We start from the raw sequence: 18,892 nt of genomic DNA, 5'->3' as shown, positions 1-18,892 counted from the left end.
GTCAATCAATTAATGGATGCTCTTTCACCAATTCTTGAAAATGTTAAACAAGTAGATGTTTATTTCGATGATTATGTAGAAAGTTTATATTATAAAGGTAAGTTTAATATTAAACCTATTGCTTTTGCATTTGATAATAAATTAATTGAAAATGCAAAAATTTGGGAATTAATTCCAGATATTGAATATATAACAAATATTAATGATAAATGGTTTAAACGAATTCCAACCACAAAAGTTCTTTGTAAATTAATGATCAAAACTGAGGAAAAAGAATTTAACGGGTTTAAATATCATCCAAATAAAGTTTCAGAACTAGAAAATGAAAAACTTCAGAAAAAATTAAACGATAGACTTTCAAATGATCGTATTGAAAAAATAAATAAACTAGCAGAAGTTGCATTTAATAATGAAATATTTGATGAATATAACCTTGAACTCAGTGATGGGCTTTAAGGACCCGGGCTCAACGAGTCATGATTTATGAAATCAATAATTTGATTTATTCGCTCTTCAATAATTTCTATTCTTTTTGTTAAATCATCTATTTTCATTAATGAGGTGATTCTTGATTGGGGAATAGATTTCAAACTAACCACTCCTTTTATTTTTGAAATTTTGAATCCATCAACTTTAAACATTTTATTCAATTTACATGTTGTCAATTCTTCAAATAATTTTTTATTATTAGCATAATAGTCATTAAATTCTTCAACAGATGAAAAAATTTTTATTTCAGTAATTGGTTTAACAACGTTTATTTTTTGTTGAACATTTTCACTTTCATTTATTTCTTCCTCCTCTGTTTCATTTATTTTTAAAATCGGTTTCATTTATCATTAAATAAAAATTAGAATATAAGTGATGAAATATATTTTTTTAATTAATATTAAATCAGAAATGGCGGCAGGATTCTTTAAAAAATTATGGGATGGAATTAAGAAAGCTGCAGGTTGGGTTTATAAAAAGGTTATTAAACCTGTTGCAAACTTTTTGGCACCAGTAGCGAAAACGGCAGGAACTATCATAGGTGGAGTATTAGGTACTAAAGCAGGTAATCCGGCGATGGGAGCACAAGCAGGTAACGCAATTGGTGGAATTGCTGAAGGAATACTTAATAAAATAGGGGGTAAATAGTGGAAAAATAAATAAATATTATTTTTATCTTAGTATTGGTTGTAGTCTTTGATAAACTTTTTCTCCTTTATTTAAAATTTCTCTTATTGGGGCAGCTTTTGGTGTTATTGATTCAGCAATGTCACTAATTGCTTCTTTATTCTTAAATATCCAATTTGCTCCTTTCTTCATTGTTTCCCAAACTTTATGCGCTCCTCTTTTTACTTTATCCCACAGTTTCTTAAATATACCTGCAGCCATAGTTGATTATTTCATTAAAATTAAAAATTCATTTTCATATTTTAATTTTGATTTTTTATTTAATAATAAATGACGACTAACTATTTGGTGCCAAACACTAAACCAATTAATGGAAATGTATTTCATTCATTCGAAAAGATAAATGAAATATTCGCAAAGAATGACGGAAGAAGATATTATAGAGAACTTGAAAGTTCATGCTATGACTCTGATGCTCCATATTTTGATGATAAACAAACTCATTTAAGAATTACAAATCCGGCTCATGATGTGAACCAATTAGGTGACACATATATTAAACGCAAAGTTAAAGCAACTCTAGTTTCAAATAAAGCTTTCACATGTGATGCCGCTTTTAAATGTATGCGTTTATTCGTTGGTTACAAATCATCAAATCAAAGCTTTAAACAATTAGAAGTAGAAACCGAAAGAGGTGATGCCGGTTATCTTCAGATGGATTGCGCCCGTGAATCTTTCGCATTTGCAACATATAAACCAAAATCAGAAAGGAAAGTTAAAAAGTTTGTTCATTCGTTATATAATAATGTTCAAAATATGATAACTCAGTATGTGGTAAATATATTGACCCTTCAGAAGTTTTCAAGAAAGCAAATGAAGAAGTTGATATCACTTTTGATATGATTATTCCGGTAAATGATTTGTTAGCATTTCAGGCGTTCGATGATTATCCTAAATCATTTGGTGAAATCATTCTTAAATATTATGTTTTCAGGGATACTTTAGTATTTTGTCAGGTTGACCCGTTAAGAGTTGCTGATTTACAAAATTACGTTTATGAAAAGATAACTGATGAAAATTATGAAAAGATTATGAATCATGTTTATAAATATGATCGCAAATTCCAACAAATCGGACTTTCTACCAAATTAATTACAGGCTTAGCCACTACATCTGCTGACGCAACAGTTGATGATGTTATTATTTCATGCACAAAGATGGAAGTTTTAGAGGATAAATGTATTACACCAGGATACGGTTTAATTGAAGAATCAGTTAAAGCAATACCACGTTTATTCAGTAAGGAAGATCCATTCATGATTCCAGCTCAACATATTGACGTTCGTTCACTAAATGGAGGTTGCATCACTCCTGAAGGTATTAGCTCAGATTTCTCATACGCTCTTCATAATGTTACAGATGTTGTGTTAGCATTTCCGAAGAATGCAATGCAAAGAACAGTTTTAGAAAATCCAATGCTTCGAGGTCTTCAGGTCACTATAGATTCCAGAAACTTCCCCGATCAAGCGATGACCACAGTGGGTGACATATTCTTTACACGTATGCTTCAAGCTTCTGATTTAGATGGAGTGAATGAATGCACAGAAGAATACGAGGACTCATTAACTAGACCACTGAATGATGATGATGGCACACCATTAGCTAGAACATGGAAAGACCAAACTTCATTCTTATGCACTATTCCAGTTCAACGTGATGGAGCGGGTATATTCTTTGATGGATTAGAAACTTTCAACTCACAAGTTACAGTACAAGTGAAAGCTTATCCAATCATTCAGGGTGTAAATGACACTTACTGTTCAAAGGTGACAAATCCTCCTCAGGTTTGGTTTACTAGGACTACGTATTGGACATGGACACCGGATGAAGGTTTGAAATATCATCCAACAGGTACACCGCCACAGTATAGAAGTTCATATGATGAAATATTGATGAATAGAAATGTTAAAATTATAAATTTATTTTTGATTAAATGGATTTAAATTCTGAAGAATTAGCGGGAGTATATAATACATACGTAGATGATATGATTAATGAAGCATTGAGTGATAATAGAAATGCTCTATCTAAGGAAAAATTAATGAAAATTCCATATTCTGAATGTTACTTAAATTCAATCACTGCAGCAATTGGTAAACAGAATAAAGGTAAAACATTAACGATATTAAAACAAATTATCATTATTGCTAACACTTCCCCCATTCACATGTGTTAATTTATATCAACCGTTCAGGTTCACCTTCAGATGATACATTTGAATCTTTAAAGCATTTAATCAAAATTCCAATTATTTATTTATCACAAGAAGAAGCAGAAGATTATTTAAAAAACTTTTTAATGTATAAAGAATTATATAATACAATCAAGAAGCAAGGATTAGAGGATAAAATTATTGATAAACAACGGGATGAATTATTTGAAACACTTTCTATTTCAAATTTTGATAGAGAATTTTTGCATTCACTCATTTTTCTAGATGATGCGGTGAAATCAAAACTAATAACAAATGAGAAATCATATTTTAATCAGTTATTAACTCAATGTCGACACATTCAGTGTTCATTCTTCATGGCTGTTCAATACTTCAAAGCATTAAGCACAAACATTAAATCAAATCTATCAACACTTTTCATTTTCAGTGGTTTTAGTCGTCAACAGTTGAACGTTATGCTTTATCAAGTGAATTTACCAATGAGCATTAATGAACTTTACACACAATATCAGCAATTAGGTGAACATGGAAAAATAATAGTTGATTTAAATAAAGGATGTGTTAAATTTGATTAACTTTTTATAATTAATTTTTATTTTTTATTTATAATTAAACATGACAGAAATAGCAAATCTTCTACAGGTTCCATTAAAACAAGGGACAAACAAAAAGGGGTGCATATAATAGAACTATGAAAGTTCCAGACGGAATGAAAGAATTAGTTCATATTGTTGCTGGTCTTCAAAAAGATGTTAAACAAATGAGAAACGTTTTAACATTACCAGAAGCTCAAGCATATGCCAAACGTCATGGTCCAAATTGGGAAGCACATGAAGCAGACATTACAGGTCCAAATGGAAAACCTGATGGTATAAATGAAGTTTTCGTTACTGATGGTCGAGGTAATATTAAAGTCATAAATGGTTACAAATTAACTGTATCTGATTATCCTAAACGTAAAGCATATAATGAATGTTATCCTATGCAATTTGATGAAAATGGAAAAGCTGTTAAACAATACATTGGAGAAGGTGAACATGGTCCAATTAATTCATACCGTCATAATCCATATTCTTATTTCAATGAAGAATTAAACGCTATTGAAGAAGGACCGGATGGATTACCACGATATGTTAATCAGTTTGATGGTCAATATGCAAATTTGAGACCTGAAATTCCAGCTAAGAAATTCTTTAAAGTTGCTTTATTCGATCCAGTGTTCAATGAACAGAAAGAAGCAATGAAAGCAGAATTTAAACCAATTCAAGTGGCAAGAATTTCTTCATCTTCACTTGCAGAAGCGTTCAAGGAATTGATAAAGAAACCACTTTATTCTCAACAAGGTTATAACTTTGATTTAATTAAAGAAAGTGATAGACGTAAATTAGAAAAATCAGATGGTTTTAAGAATGCATGTAATGAAATGATTAAAGATATTGTAAATGATAAAATAAGACTGGAAGAAACTCAAAGCAATATCAATAACATAATTGGTGCAGTTACAAAGAAAGTATAAGCAAACAATGATGAACCTTGGGATATTACCGTAACAACTAAATAAAACTTTAAATATATTTTTCTTTTTTTAATTCAATTATAAATGAGAAGACGTTTCACAAGTCAAAAGAACACTAACGCAAAAGCAGAGATTACGGTTGGTTATAACGTAAATGATGATAAATCACGAATTATTCAAAATGTTAAAGTTAATGTTAGCCCTGAATTAACAAGGTCAGCAACTCAACCAAATTTATTAACTCGTGACTTACCGAAGAATGAGGAGAATGAAGAAAACCATGAGAATGGAGACCCAATCATTTTATCTGAACCCGGTAAAGAACCTGTTGAAATCCCCACATATCCAACATACCCCCCACCTCTTTCATCAAACATCGAGAACCCAGGAATATACGATTCCAGTCGCAATGCGCCATATAAAATAGACATTAATTCTGAATTAATGAAAATTTACCGTGATATAATAACTGATAATTATGATTCAATAATAAATTTAATTGATCAATCCGGTTTAATTATTTTACCTTATGAATCATTAATTCACATTATCGCCATTCTTTGTGATGTTCAAGATTCAGACGTTAAGATTCAATTTTTCATAGATGATGAGGTTTCATGCTGCGGAACAGTTGCAAAAATAAATCCTATAAAGGATATTAGCACAATTAAGATATCAAAGAACGGAACAACAACTGAACTTCATTTAACATATAATGATATTTATAATAAAATAGTTGATGAATATAAAATATCACTTGAAAAATTCTTTGTTAAGGCCATTTAATATTCAAGCATTAACATTATTGAATAATAATCCTTTGAATCATAATCAATAATAATTGACCTTTCACCAGTTTCTATCGTTTGTTTTATTTCTTTTTGTTCCCCACTATCTGGATCGGTCATTGTAATTGTTTTTGTTATAGTATCAGCTTTATCTTTAACTTCAATCTTTTTTCCATCAGGATATTTAAACCAAAATTCCAAAAATTCGATATTGTCAATCTGTTCATATTTTAATCTATCAATTACATTTTTAATACCATCTGAAAATCTTATGAAATGGTCATTATATGGGTTTGATTGAACTAAATTTGAATGAAGTGAAATATAACCCGATGATGAATATGACATTGACTCATATTTTCTGAAAACACTGAAATTTATAACATGAATGAATTTCTTATTCGTTGAATTTATGAATTCTTGAGGTAATCTTATTCTAGTTTTATTTATCACTGGAAAATAACGCTTTACCATATTTTTAATCGTAATAAAAATGTCAATTATCAATATTATTTCGAATAATAGTTGTGAATTAAATTTAACAGTTAGCGGAATTTATAATGTTACTCTCGTTTCTGTGAGTGGTAAATTTAATCCCATTCTTTTAGACCCTTCAGATTATATATCATTTATTAAAGATGACCTTGAAAAAACGTATGATATGTATATAAATAATGTGATAACGAAATGGGATATTAACACAATTTTAAGTTATTTAAATGAATCATTTATCGTATGGTATGAAGAAAATTTTAAATCAAAACCTGATAAACTTTTTGAACTTGATGAAATAAATAACCTTATTAAATTCCCGCTGAAAATTAAATTTTGTACTCCTCATCTTCGTTCATTGTTGGGGATATTAAATTTTGAAAAAGATGTTGGGGATGTTTTGTATTCTGACACTGGTTCCAATTTCATTTTAATCAAATGTGATAAAGTTAATACCCCAATGAGATTTTCACATCAAACATTAGACCCTAACTCTTACCCATCAATACAAAACATTTTATCCATCAACTTAAACACATTTTCTTTATCATATCCGTTTCAATTATCCGGGAATTCATTTATTCTTCATTCAAAAGATTTATCAAATATTAAATTTAGAATAACTGACCTATTTGATTGTGATTTAGAATTTATGAATGAAATATTATGGCAATTTCAAATAGAAAAAATAGCTGATGAGATAACAGATTAAATATTTATTTTTAAATCATAATAAATGATTAAACAACAGCAACCACAGCAACTTAAGGCACAGACCATTACTTACGCCACATATGCATATAATTCAAAGACGGCAGAACAAACGCAAAGGTTGAAATATGGAGATTTGGAGATAGTATTGAAAAATGACCATTTTGAATTCGTTTGCAAGGGTGGTGCAGTGATATCAAATATAAAAGAAATTTTATTTATGAATTCAAAAATTAAAGGAATAACGGATGATATAACATCAATTCCACCAGAAGAACAAAGATATTACGCATTAAATGCATTTCCTAAAGTTTTGAAGATTGGAAGATTTAATTTAAATGAGGAATTCATAGAAGGTTTCCTAAATGACATAATGAAGAAAGCAGATAAGGAATATGTGGATAGTGAGTTAATGAAGAAGGCAAATTTGGTTTATGTTGATGAAAAAGATAATGAAATTAAAGAAAAGGTTGAATGGTATCATGAATGGACATTTGAGACTTTTAAAGTTAAAGCTGATACAGAATGGGTTTCAGGATGTTTAGACCTTAAAGCAGATAAAACTTATGTTAACGATGAGTTAGAGAAGAAAGCAGATAAGGAAAAAGTTATTTCATTCATTAATACTGAGTTAATGAAGAAAGCTAATATATCATTTGTTAATGAAGAAATAAAACAATCAGAGGTCTATTTTACTCCACCATTTTTAAATTTTATGAAATCATCAGATAAAACCTTTGATATAGATTCTTTTGAATGGATATGTTTCGATGGAGTGACCATGTATTTATTTTATACAGCTGGAGTGCTTTATTATTTTAAAACAAATGATTTTAAAAACTATGAATCATTTACTCCATCTGTTTTGAATCCTGATACACGAAAGCCAATCATTAATCCAAGAATTTTATATGTTGAATATAATAACGGTAAATTTATGGGAATGATAACGGTTGGAGATGATTTTTGCCCTTGTTATTCATTCGATTGTATCCAATGGTTCAAATGTAATTTAAATCAAGATGCTAAATTTAAATATTCAAATAATCCTATTAGATGCGTTAATAATAAATGGGTACTAATTTATGAAGTCAATCAAATTTTCATTAGTGAGGATGGGATAAATTATTATATGTTTAGTATGATGTCATCAGATTTGAAAATTGATTATACAAGTAAGTGGTATTACATTAACAACATGTATTTTATCCTACAAAATGATAAAATTTATAGATCATCTTCAATACCACAAGGTCAATTTGAACAAATTTTTCAAGCTGATGGAGACATTGAAGCTTTATGTTATGGATCAAATGTTTATGTTCTCGTTTCAGGTGAAATGGTCTATTCATATCCTGTAAGTTATAACAGACATATTTATTTATCACAAGATTTATCAAATTGGGAATTGGTTTATTCATTCACTCCAAAACTTACTCGAAATTATAGATTTACAAATTTATTTTATATTGATGGGTATTTCATTGCTTTAGGATGTGGTGATTTAGTAAATATCAGTAGTGATGGAAGAAACTGGTCTGAAATCACAAAATTTCAAGATGTTAGAAAAGCAATTTTCAAAAATAATACGTTAATATTGATAACAAGACCAGTTTTAAATACTCACCCAAATTCAATATTATATAATAAATTCAATATTCATAATGGATTAAATACAATTCTTGAGATGATTTACCCCATTGGTTCTTTATATATGTCAATGAATTCAACAAATCCGGCAACAGTTCTGGTTTCGGTACGTGGAAGCAGATTGTAGATAAATTCTTATACTGTGCTAACTCTTCAAAGCAAACAGGAGGTTCGAAGAAAATTACTGAAGCAAACCTTCCACCGCACACTCATACAGGAACTACAAACACAACAGGTAATCATTCACATTCAATAACAAAAAGAGGTTATAGAAATCTTGCAGCAGGTTCGGATAGACAGGGAATGGATAGATATGATATTTCAAGCGACCCAGTAGATTCAAGCGCAGGTATTTTCTGTGGAACCACAGGAAATCATTCACACACTTTCACAACAAATCCAACAGGCTCGGGTAAAGATTACATGCCACCATTTATGACTGTATTCGCATGGTATAGAGTTCAATGAACGCTCAATGTTTGTGAAACAAACTTTAGAACGGACTGAAAGTCCTGAGCTCCAAAAGAGCAAACGGCATAATTTAAATTTTTATTTTAGTATAAATGAAGATTCTACCATATGGTGTTATTGGAAGAGATAAAGATGGAAACCCAATATTTGATCCAAAGTTAAAATTAAAGTTACTGACAAGACAACAACTTGAAAAGTTGCTGAAACCAAAACAGAATGAAAAATGAGAAAATGAGAAAATGAGAAAGAAAAAAATTTAAATTATGCAATTTTATTTTTATCATAAATGACCAAATTAATTAAGCCAACTATTTCTAAATTAATGATACCAATGAAATCATTTCATGGAGTACTTATCCCAGGTTCTTCACAATTAGCCGGGGCAAGTGTTGTGACTCAAGGTGGAACATTAGCGAATCCATTCAAATTATTAACTAAAGATGAACTTAATAAAATGATGATAAAATAACTGATAACAAAATTTTATTTCACTGCTACCATAAAAACAGGTGAAAAAACAGGTGAGATCTCACCTCTTCACCTAAAATATATTTTAGGTCAAAGCTTCCACGAGAGAAAAGATTCCTCATTCGCTAAGGATTCCAAAAATGAAAAAATCATTGATTTCGGCTGAGAAAAAAGCAAAACCCTTCTTCCACGGGAACAAAGAAATAAAGAAGAAATAAAGTAAATTTTTTATTTATTCCCGTGGAAGATAGAGCACTTTTATGACACTTTTTATTCACGACAAACAAGACAAACAAAGAAAATAAGAAAATACGGCGCTGTCGCGGTTCGAACCACAGACCCTGACCCCTCCATAACACACCTTAGACCACTGTGCTACGTAGCCTGTCGACATAAGATTTTATAAATTGCATATTTGACGTAAATTTATTTCCCAGTTATTCAAAAATAATTAATTATTGAATAACCTAAAATCATTAATGAAAACATAAACGATAACATTTATTTCCTGTGTTGTTGTCAAAATGTCATGTTGTCTCAAACTTTAGAACGGACTGAAAGTCCTGAGCTCCAAAAGAGCAAACGGCATAATTTAAATTTTTATTTTATCATAAATGAATACCCCAAGCTCAAAATTTACCACAAATCATAACAAGGGAGGAAATGATAAAAATGATGCAAGAACATGTTAAAAATAACAAACCACTAAAACTGAGAAAATGTGGTTATGCAGTAATGATGGAAAGAGAGATGTTGTCGAAGAGGAATAAAAATTAAATTTGGATTGAGTTTAAAAATTCATCTTTATTAAATTCATCTCTTCCAACCAATTTATTTATTCTATTAAATTCTTTTATTTTTACTTCACTCAGTTTAAGGATTGAACGGTAAGTTTTAATTTTTCGATTATTTCTTTCCTCTCTTTATCGTTTTCAACCCCACCGCATTGTGGCTTCTTTTTGTAATAGCATATTTTTGATTTAATTCTGTTTAGTTTCTTTTTATATTCATCGTCTGGACTCTTGGATGCTTCGTTGTCACTCATTTCTTACGAAATAAAAAAATTAAATATTATTTAAATATAATGGAGTAATAAAATAAATCGGAATTTCTATTAATTTATTGTTAACCTCAACCAATGCGTTGCCGTTAATATATCTAACAAATTCAGCTATTGTGTCAAATCTTCGTCTTCTTTTTGTCATTGATTTATCAGTTTTTCCATAATCGAGATGAATCAAAACTTTATCCCCTTGTTTAAAATTCATGAGCCCCGAATTAATTTGTTCACGTTTAACATCATTCAACCTTTCCGTTTGCTTTCTAATATATTCCCATTCTTTTGAAATATCATTTTTCATTTCCACCGGTTTCATGTTTATTGTTCTATGCCATGTATTATTGTAATAATATACTAACTGTTGTATGATGGAGTCATGATTTCCATCCAGTATATCTGACCGTTAACCCCTAAGCATCTCTAAGAGTTCTCATTACCGCATCAACTATTTTATTATGAAACGTATATGGAGAGGATGAAAAGTAAAAATTAATTTGTGGGAAAAATGAGTCATAGCTGCCTGAAATCCTTTATCACCATCACCCCTTATATTATCTACTCTTTCATGATCTAGTAAGTATTGAATAGCTCTTCTTGTTTCCTGTTCTGTTTTCCCTTTCACTGGAATGCAATATAAATATCTGGTGTTAATGTTAATGGTAAATAAATAAGTAACGTTTCCTTTTGAATATTCTAAATGATCGATTTCATATGAATATGGATATGGTGCAAATGAAGGGCGACCAAATTTTTCCTTTAACGGTTGAATTTTTGGGTCAATTGGTTTATTTAATATCTTGAAATCCTTTTTAAAATCTTTTTGTTTCTTTAATGTTTGAAATGGATATAATAAAGTGAATGATGAAGGATTAACTGAAGGAGGAGGTGGTTTTGGTGTTGCAGGTACTGTCGTTAGAGGTTTTGGTGTTGCAAGTGGTTTAATTTTATCTGCTTTGATTTTGGATTTCATTCCTTCCTTCATTAATTCTGGATGTATTTTATTCATTTGTTTTAAATATGCTGTATATAAAGGTTTGATATACTTTCCCGCTTCGAGTTTATGTTGAAGGATGAATTCCAAAAGTTGATCTTCATTTAAAAGTCGGGCTGAATATGGTTTAACTAATGAATCATAAATTAAAGCTTGTGCATCATTTATGGTCTGAAGGGCCTGGGTGTTTTGTTCCTTTTGTTTTTGTTCCTTTGGTTTTTGTGGCTCAGGATTATATAAATTATATAATTCATCAATATCTTCTTCTGTTAATACTTTATTTTTGAAATCTTTCAACTGTTTAAGCTGTGATTTAGTTTTTCCCTTTGAATATTCATTATTTTTAATTTTGTCTTTAATTTTAGAAATTATTCTATCATGATATTTCAAAATTTCATTTTTATAATATGGATAATAATATTCCATATCATCACCCGTTATATTATTATATTTTTGGAGATATGCTTTTAATTCATAATAACTAAGAAATTTTTGATTAAGTACTAAATCATCAATTAAATTTTCTAAATCTGAGTTATCCATTTATATAAAAATAAAATAAATGTTTTAAGGGTGCCCACCTCTTTGAATCATAGTATCAAAAACATCATTAACGGTTCCTTTTGTCTCTTCTGTGGCATTTTATTAAATAAATGGCATACAACATCCATTTTCACAACACACAGCCTTAGTGTGTGCTCCTGTTAATGCAGTCTTACCAATTGTTAAGCGAGTCATTGACCCATTTTTAAGTTGTAAATTAATATTCTGACCATCAAATATCACTTTATCATTTATTATATCCAAATAATTTTTAGGTGTTAATTGTTTATTTTGTCGTAAACTAACTCCTTTCATTTTTTGTGCAATCTTTTTAAAATCACTTCCATCAATTGAACCGTTGAATGATGTATAACACTTGGGGCATAAAGCAACCATGTTATCACCTTGTTTCTCAATTGCTAAACCCAATAACTTCTTCTCATGTGCTTTTTCTTCAGCTTTATTCTTTAATTTAGGTTTAAATTTCTCATCAAAACAAAAGAAATCAAAAGGTGCGAATTTGTAAATGTTTTTATCATAAAATTGTTTATCAGTAACAATTGCTTGAAATGCTTGAGTGTTAGGAAGATTTGGGTCGCCAGCGATTGCCCAATAAGATGAATCAGTATCACCTTCAATGAAATGAAAACGATTAACATTCATGCATTTATACATAAAATCATAAATGAAAACCAAATACCAGTATTTTGCGTTATCTAAAGTGAAGAATGCCTCTTGTAAACATGTATCACATCTATAAAATCTATCTTTAAGCATCACTTGATACGTATCTTCACCTATTTCTCTTATGTTTTTAAACTTATTTGACATACATGCAACGCGTGCCTTCTGTGCATTCATTATTTTAGTCTTTGCGTAATTTTGTGTATTCATTGCATCGTAACCATATGATCCATTAAGTGAAATCTTGCAAAATAAACTTTTTCCTTTATTTCCTTCTAATTCAGCCTTTTGTCTTTCGTTCATAAATTCGTTCGCAAATTCATTAAAGCAAGTGTTTTTCGTAAATGTTAAAATTGATTGAATATCATCAATGATAAAATGAAATCTGTCTATTAGATACCAAAGATAATAAGAAAAAATGGTTGATATTGGTTGTGTGTTGATGCTAACTGAGTTAATTTTCTCTGTTTCTGGTCAACTGGTAGATTGTTTGATTTCATGTAATTATACATAAAACTGCCAATTGTTTTTTCATCTGTGATAATATCTAAGTTTCTTATTATTGGTAAAAAGTTTATGTAATCATTAATGTATTTTTCATCAATGTGACCCTTTACTTCAGCCACGAATAAAGTATTTTTCTTCTTAATAATTCCCAGTGCTTTTGCTTTCTTTGTTGCTGTATCACAAATGATAACACCATTCAATCTTCCCGGCATATACATTTTATGGTCAGTATATTGAATGAAATCATGAGGATTAGATGAAAATGATGAAGGATATAATGAATTAAAGTCAACTCCAACGAAATGAGTCATAATGTTGGTGGTGTCCTCATTTGATACAGTTTTAGTTTCTGGATTATATGAAAGTTTATTAATGTGCGTGATTCCTTTAAGATTAACACGATGTTGAACATTTGATAGACCACCAGTAATTCCATTACGGAGAATGTGATAAGCTTCAACTGAATCTAAAGTCATTGGTAAATTATTTTTTAATGCATAATTTCTTAAATTGATTCTTAAACGTTGAACATCTTCATCTTTATTTGATTTTACGACATTGCAATAACAACACATTAACTGACAATTTTCTTTGGTATGTGGTTTTTCATTATCGATTCTATCCAATGTTGGTTTATTAGCATATGTAAACGCTTTACCACACATTTTGCATTTAGATGAAAGGATTAAATCGTGATAGTATTGATAGTCATCCATTGAAACATTGTTTTTAGTATCCCTTTCTGCTTTTTCATCTTGTTTCTTATATGATTCAATTTTATATTTCCAATACTTTTTCGTTAATTCAAAACTTGATTCCACATTTTCTTCTTCTGGATATGTTTCGTTAGGATTGAAGTTCTTATATGCTAACGCGTAACGAATCATTGATGCATTCGATGATAAAGAAAGATTATGAAGCATGTCAATTTTATAAACAAATGTTTCTTCGATAATTTTATCAATTGGGTCAATCATAATTTCAACGTCTTTATTGCAATAATGAATAAAATATTCTAATCTATTCTCAAAATTTTTAGCATCATTGAGATATATTTGATAATCACTATCTGATATAGTTTCTTGAGTTAATGCTGAATAAAATGAATCTTTCGTGAATGGTTCCACTTTATATAATTCTTCTTCGTAATTTTCCCACGTGATGAATTGATAAGGGAAAAAGGATTTAACACGTGATTTATTGTTTCCGAAATCTTGAGTGAATTGGTCTAATGTCCCACCCGCTATATAATTTCTGATGTCAATAAATCTTAATTCATATGGACAGTTTGTTTTCTTTACAATGATTTGCTTAAATTGTGAAGATGAACCCAGCATTGATTTTATTTTCCATTTTGCAGTGTTTAAATCACGAAGAATTAAATTTAAATCAAACTTTCCCGAATTAAAACCTATGATATTCACTTTATTAAATTCTTCATCTAGAAGTTCTTTAAATGCTTCCTTTTGTTTCTCATTTAATGTATGAGACAAAGTCCCCGCCGTTTGGTCCGTTTGCGGCTTCATTAATTCTTCATATTGTTCAATATTTGATTTAGCAACTAATGAACAGGTTGAAAATAAAAACTCAATCCAATCAGAAATAAAAGAATCACTCGAAGTTAAGCAAAAATTCCTCGTAAATGTTTTATCACGGTCTACGACCTCGCCGCTTTGCGGCTTTATTTTGACAGTTGATGATACCATAAATGGTTTTAAGTAAGCGTTCAAAGTTGCACATTCAGAAAGTTGAAGTTCTTCTTTAGTCTCTAATGTTTCGAAGTCAAAAGTAATATAATATCTTGTTGGTTTATAATATTCCTGCAAATTATGTGCTAATAGCCATTGATATATCTTCTGTTTCGTGATATGTGGTGCATATGGTTGTTGTGTGTTTTGCAATTGAACGTCTTGAATTAATCTTCCATTATTTTCTTTACATTTCTCACAATGTTTTAAAAATCTTCTTTGGTTTTTCCTTTCTGGATCATCACGGATAGAATATACTTCTTCTTTGCAAAAGGGGCAAACTTTATATCCTGTGAGTGCTTCAACGTCTGTAATTCTGTCAGCGTGAAGTTTTCCACATGGACTCTGTGTTAATAAAATATTTACTGTTTCAAATTCTGGATCTATCATTATTGATTCCACTAATGGAAAGTCTACCTTATTTATGTCTACGTCTTCTGGTTGAGGATCACAATAATAAAAATCAATATTAACGTTTAACATTCTTGCTAACCTCTCACTTTCTGATGAAATGGCAAACCCTTCATATGCATCTATTGCTTCGTTTAAATAACTTCTACGAGTTTTAGGATTAACACCATCAGGAATGTTATAGAAGCGTTTAAATAACCTTCTACCTTCTGCTCTAATTTGATTATCATTCATTTTAGCTGTTCCGTTTTTGTTCATTTATGTAAGAATAAAAAATTAAAAAATAAATAAAAATAAAGTTTATTTTTTTTAAAGTCCGAGACTCAGAGAGTCCAGGGCTAAAGTCCATAAAATGAATTAAGAACACATAAATTTTTATCATCTGCGACGTGACGAATACATTTTAATTTACTCAAGAATGCGTACCCTGATACATTAAATCTAATTCCTGTCTTATTTAATTTCACAACTTTGAAAAGGAATGTATGAATAGCTATAAAATGATGAGATGATGTTTTATGGGTTGCTTCCATTTTTTCTGAAATAAATGAATAAATATAATGTTTATAAGTTTTCATATCTTTTATGTTCTTAATAACGAATGGTATAGACCTTTCAACTTCGTCTTCCTTCGGTGCTGTTCTTTCATATGAAACATTATTGGTATCTTCAATAATGAAACCACAATCGCATAAAATTTTATATGTACCAATTGTTTCTTTTGATATTTTATCTAACAAATCAAAAACTTTATCAACACCTGTACATTTATTTAAATAATAATTTGTGTAAATATCATGGTCTTCTTTCTTAATTGTATTTGTTGCATATGTTACATTTTTCAGTGCTTTTTTGAATTTTTCAGAATCAAGAGGAGGTGAAAGTAGGATACAGGGGTATTCTTCATTATCAATAAATTGTAACTTATGTTTACGAATAAATTTAGTACCTTCTTCTGAAAGTGTTTCGTCTATTTCACCATCTAATAAATTTTGTGTTGATTCTGAGACATAATTTTTATATCTTTCTTCATGAGATTTCTGAACTGCTGATTCTGAAGCTGGGATATTCATTAAACCCTCTACTTCATTTTCATTATATTTTTCAACTTCTCTTAATTCCTTAATTTTTTCATCTATTTCATCTCTTATTTTTTCCAGTCTTTCAATTTCATCATATTCATCATCTTTAATCCGTTCTTCATAATATTCAGGGAAAACATCAGGTTCTTTAGGTTTTTCTTCTTCAGATGTGGGATATAAGAAATTTATAACATCATCTTTATTCATTTTTCCATCATAATCAAACTCATTTAAAAACTCCGCGAATTTTTGACAATTTCTTAAATATAGGGTGTCCAAAGGTGTGTTTAGCACAAACCTGAATACTGCGAATAGAAATAAACAAGTTACATATATATAAAGTTTATTTAAATATAATCACCATTGGATTCAATCACGCGTTCGCAGCGATCGATCCAGGCTTGAAAGACACGCTTTAAATCATCATGAGAAAATTGCTCAAATTGCTCTCTTACAAAATTTTCAAGATCATCTGGACTCGCGAATTCGCGTCCTTCAGCTCTCTTTTTTAGCGTGCCGAATAAATAAAAGTCAGAGGGTGCAATATCAGGTGAATAAATTGGGTTTGGAACAACTTTGACATTGTTTTCCACCAAGTAATTCATTACCTTATGACTTTTGTGAACTCTTGAATTATCAAAATGAATTGCAAACTTTTGTTTTTGTTGTTTGGATTTCTCAAACTCATCAGAATTGATAATTTGAGTAAGAACATTGTCAATTAGATACTGAGCATTCATCGTATTAGGTTTTTGAAGAATATCAATTGCGATGATGCCATTCACGCCCCAAAAAACCGACAACATCATCATTGGTGTGTCAATTTTTTTCTTCGGGAATGTTTGCGGATTTTCATCCTTCGGGATCCACATGATTTTGGCTTCTGTTGCATATTGAAACCAAGACTCGTCCCCTGTTACTAAAAAGCGAAACTTCTTGGATTGATACGCACCCAATATAGAGAGGAGCTCTTTCGAAGATTGGACTCTAGATTTTTTTTGAACTGAATTAAGGTTGTGCGGAACCCAACGTGTATACGCTAGTTTGTAGTTCAAATAATTGTGCAGATAATAACTGACTGTTGTACGTGGTATCTTTGTCATCTCCTCTATCCTTCTGAGTGATGCTCTTGGGTCTTCATCTAGCACTTGAAGAATTGCTTTGATTTTTCTTTGATCCGGCGATTTTTTGTCAATTTTTATGATGGGCGCCTTTTTGTTCATGAAGTGATACATCCTAACATGATACGTTACAGTGGAATAGCTAGAGCATCCATACCGAAGCATTTTACCAATGTCTCGTAGATTTTTTTACAGTCTTTGCATTTTTTTGCAAGAGCGAGGATGTTTTCTTTATGATTCATTAAAAAAATGAAAAAAATCCCGCCAAAATTTCCCGCGAAACCGCCTCTTGTCTCAAAATTCATTTTATATACCGGCATGGCGCCAAAATACAACATACTCATCATATACATATATTCATATTTTTTATTATATATTTATAATCAGCATATATCTCCTTTAATAGTCTCATATAGAGCGCTGTGCTAAACGCACCTTTGGACACCCTATAATATTTACTAACCTCATAACCCGCTTCCTCTAATATATCCTTTATTTCCTCATTTGTGAATCCCAATTTTTTAACGTCGTTAGTCTTGACACTCATTTTCATACAAATTAAAAAAATAAATTATTCAAAAATGTAAGACATGAATTTTTAAAAAAATTTATTTTTTATTTCATTATGTATGGGTTGAGTGTAAATGTCTTACAATTTTGAAAATTTTTTAAATCTTGATTTATTCAAAAACGTAAGAATAAAAACCGTAAGAATCATACATTTTTTACTTCATATGTTAAAAAAAATGATACAAAATCGCTCGATATTGTATGAATTCTTACGTTTACAAAAAAAGTCACAAAACCCGTCATACCTACTACTATCTCCTAAATGTTTTCTTATCTTATTGGTTTTCCATTCATTATATGAAACTGTATAAACTTTATTTTTATCTTTACATCTTTCATCACTTCCAATATATTTATATTTCAATTTTGATTTATTGGTTTCATATTCATTAACGTTTAATAATTCACAGTCTTCCTTTTTAAATAAATGTTTTATGTATTCAGGATTAAGAATTCTATAATATTGCTTCCCTTTAAATCTTTGAATATAAACAGGAACACCATCCTCTAAAATTCGATAATCTATTTTATCTGGTTTTACTTGTTGGGTCATTTATGTAAGAATAAAAAATAAATTATGTTTAAAATTAATGTTAAAAATAATGATACAAAATCGTTCAATATTGTATGAATTCTTACGTTTACAAAAAATGTCACATAACCCATCATATCCTACTACTTTGCTTTATGAAATTCTTTTTATATTAATAAATGCCCACTCACTCTTGCT

The 18,892-nt window shown here is 29.7% G+C and overlaps 5 protein-coding genes and 3 pseudogenes across 8 annotated transcripts, besides 4 other annotated features; 4 read left to right on the top strand and 4 right to left on the bottom strand.

Moving 5' to 3' along the window:
• Positions 1-16,603: part of a mobile genetic element that runs on past the window's edge.
• TVAGG3_0063850 (N-acetylmuramoyl-l-alanine amidase family) lies at positions 901-1,137 on the top strand (the record flags this gene model as incomplete). Its single annotated transcript, XM_051221508.1, has 1 exon — positions 901-1,137. The coding sequence occupies one exon, from the start codon at positions 901-903 to the stop codon at positions 1,135-1,137; it is 237 nt and encodes a 78-aa protein (XP_051106494.1).
• Positions 1,162-1,377, bottom strand: TVAGG3_0063840 (uncharacterized protein; the record flags this gene model as incomplete). Its single annotated transcript, XM_051221507.1, has 1 exon — positions 1,162-1,377. One exon carries the CDS (start codon positions 1,375-1,377, stop codon positions 1,162-1,164), a length of 216 nt encoding a protein of 71 aa, XP_051106493.1.
• On the top strand, positions 1,447-2,713 carry TVAGG3_0063830 (annotated as a pseudogene). Its single transcript has one exon. A coding segment is annotated over exon 1 (1,267 nt).
• TVAGG3_0063820 (uncharacterized protein) lies at positions 4,950-5,651 on the top strand (the record flags this gene model as incomplete). Its single annotated transcript, XM_051221506.1, has 1 exon — positions 4,950-5,651. The coding sequence occupies one exon, from the start codon at positions 4,950-4,952 to the stop codon at positions 5,649-5,651; it is 702 nt and encodes a 233-aa protein (XP_051106492.1).
• Positions 7,989-8,974, top strand: TVAGG3_0063810 (annotated as a pseudogene). The gene has a single exon. A coding segment is annotated over exon 1 (986 nt).
• On the bottom strand, positions 12,142-12,714 carry TVAGG3_0063800 (DNA/RNA polymerase superfamily; the record flags this gene model as incomplete). The annotated part of the gene is made up of 1 exon (XM_051221505.1): positions 12,142-12,714. One exon carries the CDS (start codon positions 12,712-12,714, stop codon positions 12,142-12,144), a length of 573 nt encoding a protein of 190 aa, XP_051106491.1.
• On the bottom strand, positions 14,182-15,647 carry TVAGG3_0063790 (DNA/RNA polymerase superfamily; the record flags this gene model as incomplete). Its single annotated transcript, XM_051221504.1, has 1 exon — positions 14,182-15,647. A coding segment is annotated over one exon (1,466 nt), but the record flags the coding sequence as incomplete, so codon positions are not given.
• Positions 16,604-16,738: 135 nt separating the features above from the next.
• Positions 16,739-16,766: a terminal%2Cinverted (terminal inverted repeat of Mariner transposon ID:TVAGG3_0063760).
• Positions 16,739-18,041: a mobile genetic element.
• On the bottom strand, positions 16,819-17,945 carry TVAGG3_0063770 (annotated as a pseudogene). The gene has a single exon. A coding segment is annotated over exon 1 (1,127 nt).
• Positions 18,014-18,041: a terminal%2Cinverted (terminal inverted repeat of Mariner transposon ID:TVAGG3_0063760).
• Positions 18,042-18,892: the final 851 nt, after the last annotated feature.

Source organism: Trichomonas vaginalis, chromosome IV, assembly GCF_026262505.1.
Source record: "Trichomonas vaginalis G3 chromosome IV, whole genome shotgun sequence".
In the NCBI taxonomy this organism is placed as follows: domain Eukaryota; phylum Parabasalia; order Trichomonadida; family Trichomonadidae; genus Trichomonas; species Trichomonas vaginalis.
This window is presented reverse-complemented; position numbering and strand designations above follow the sequence as displayed.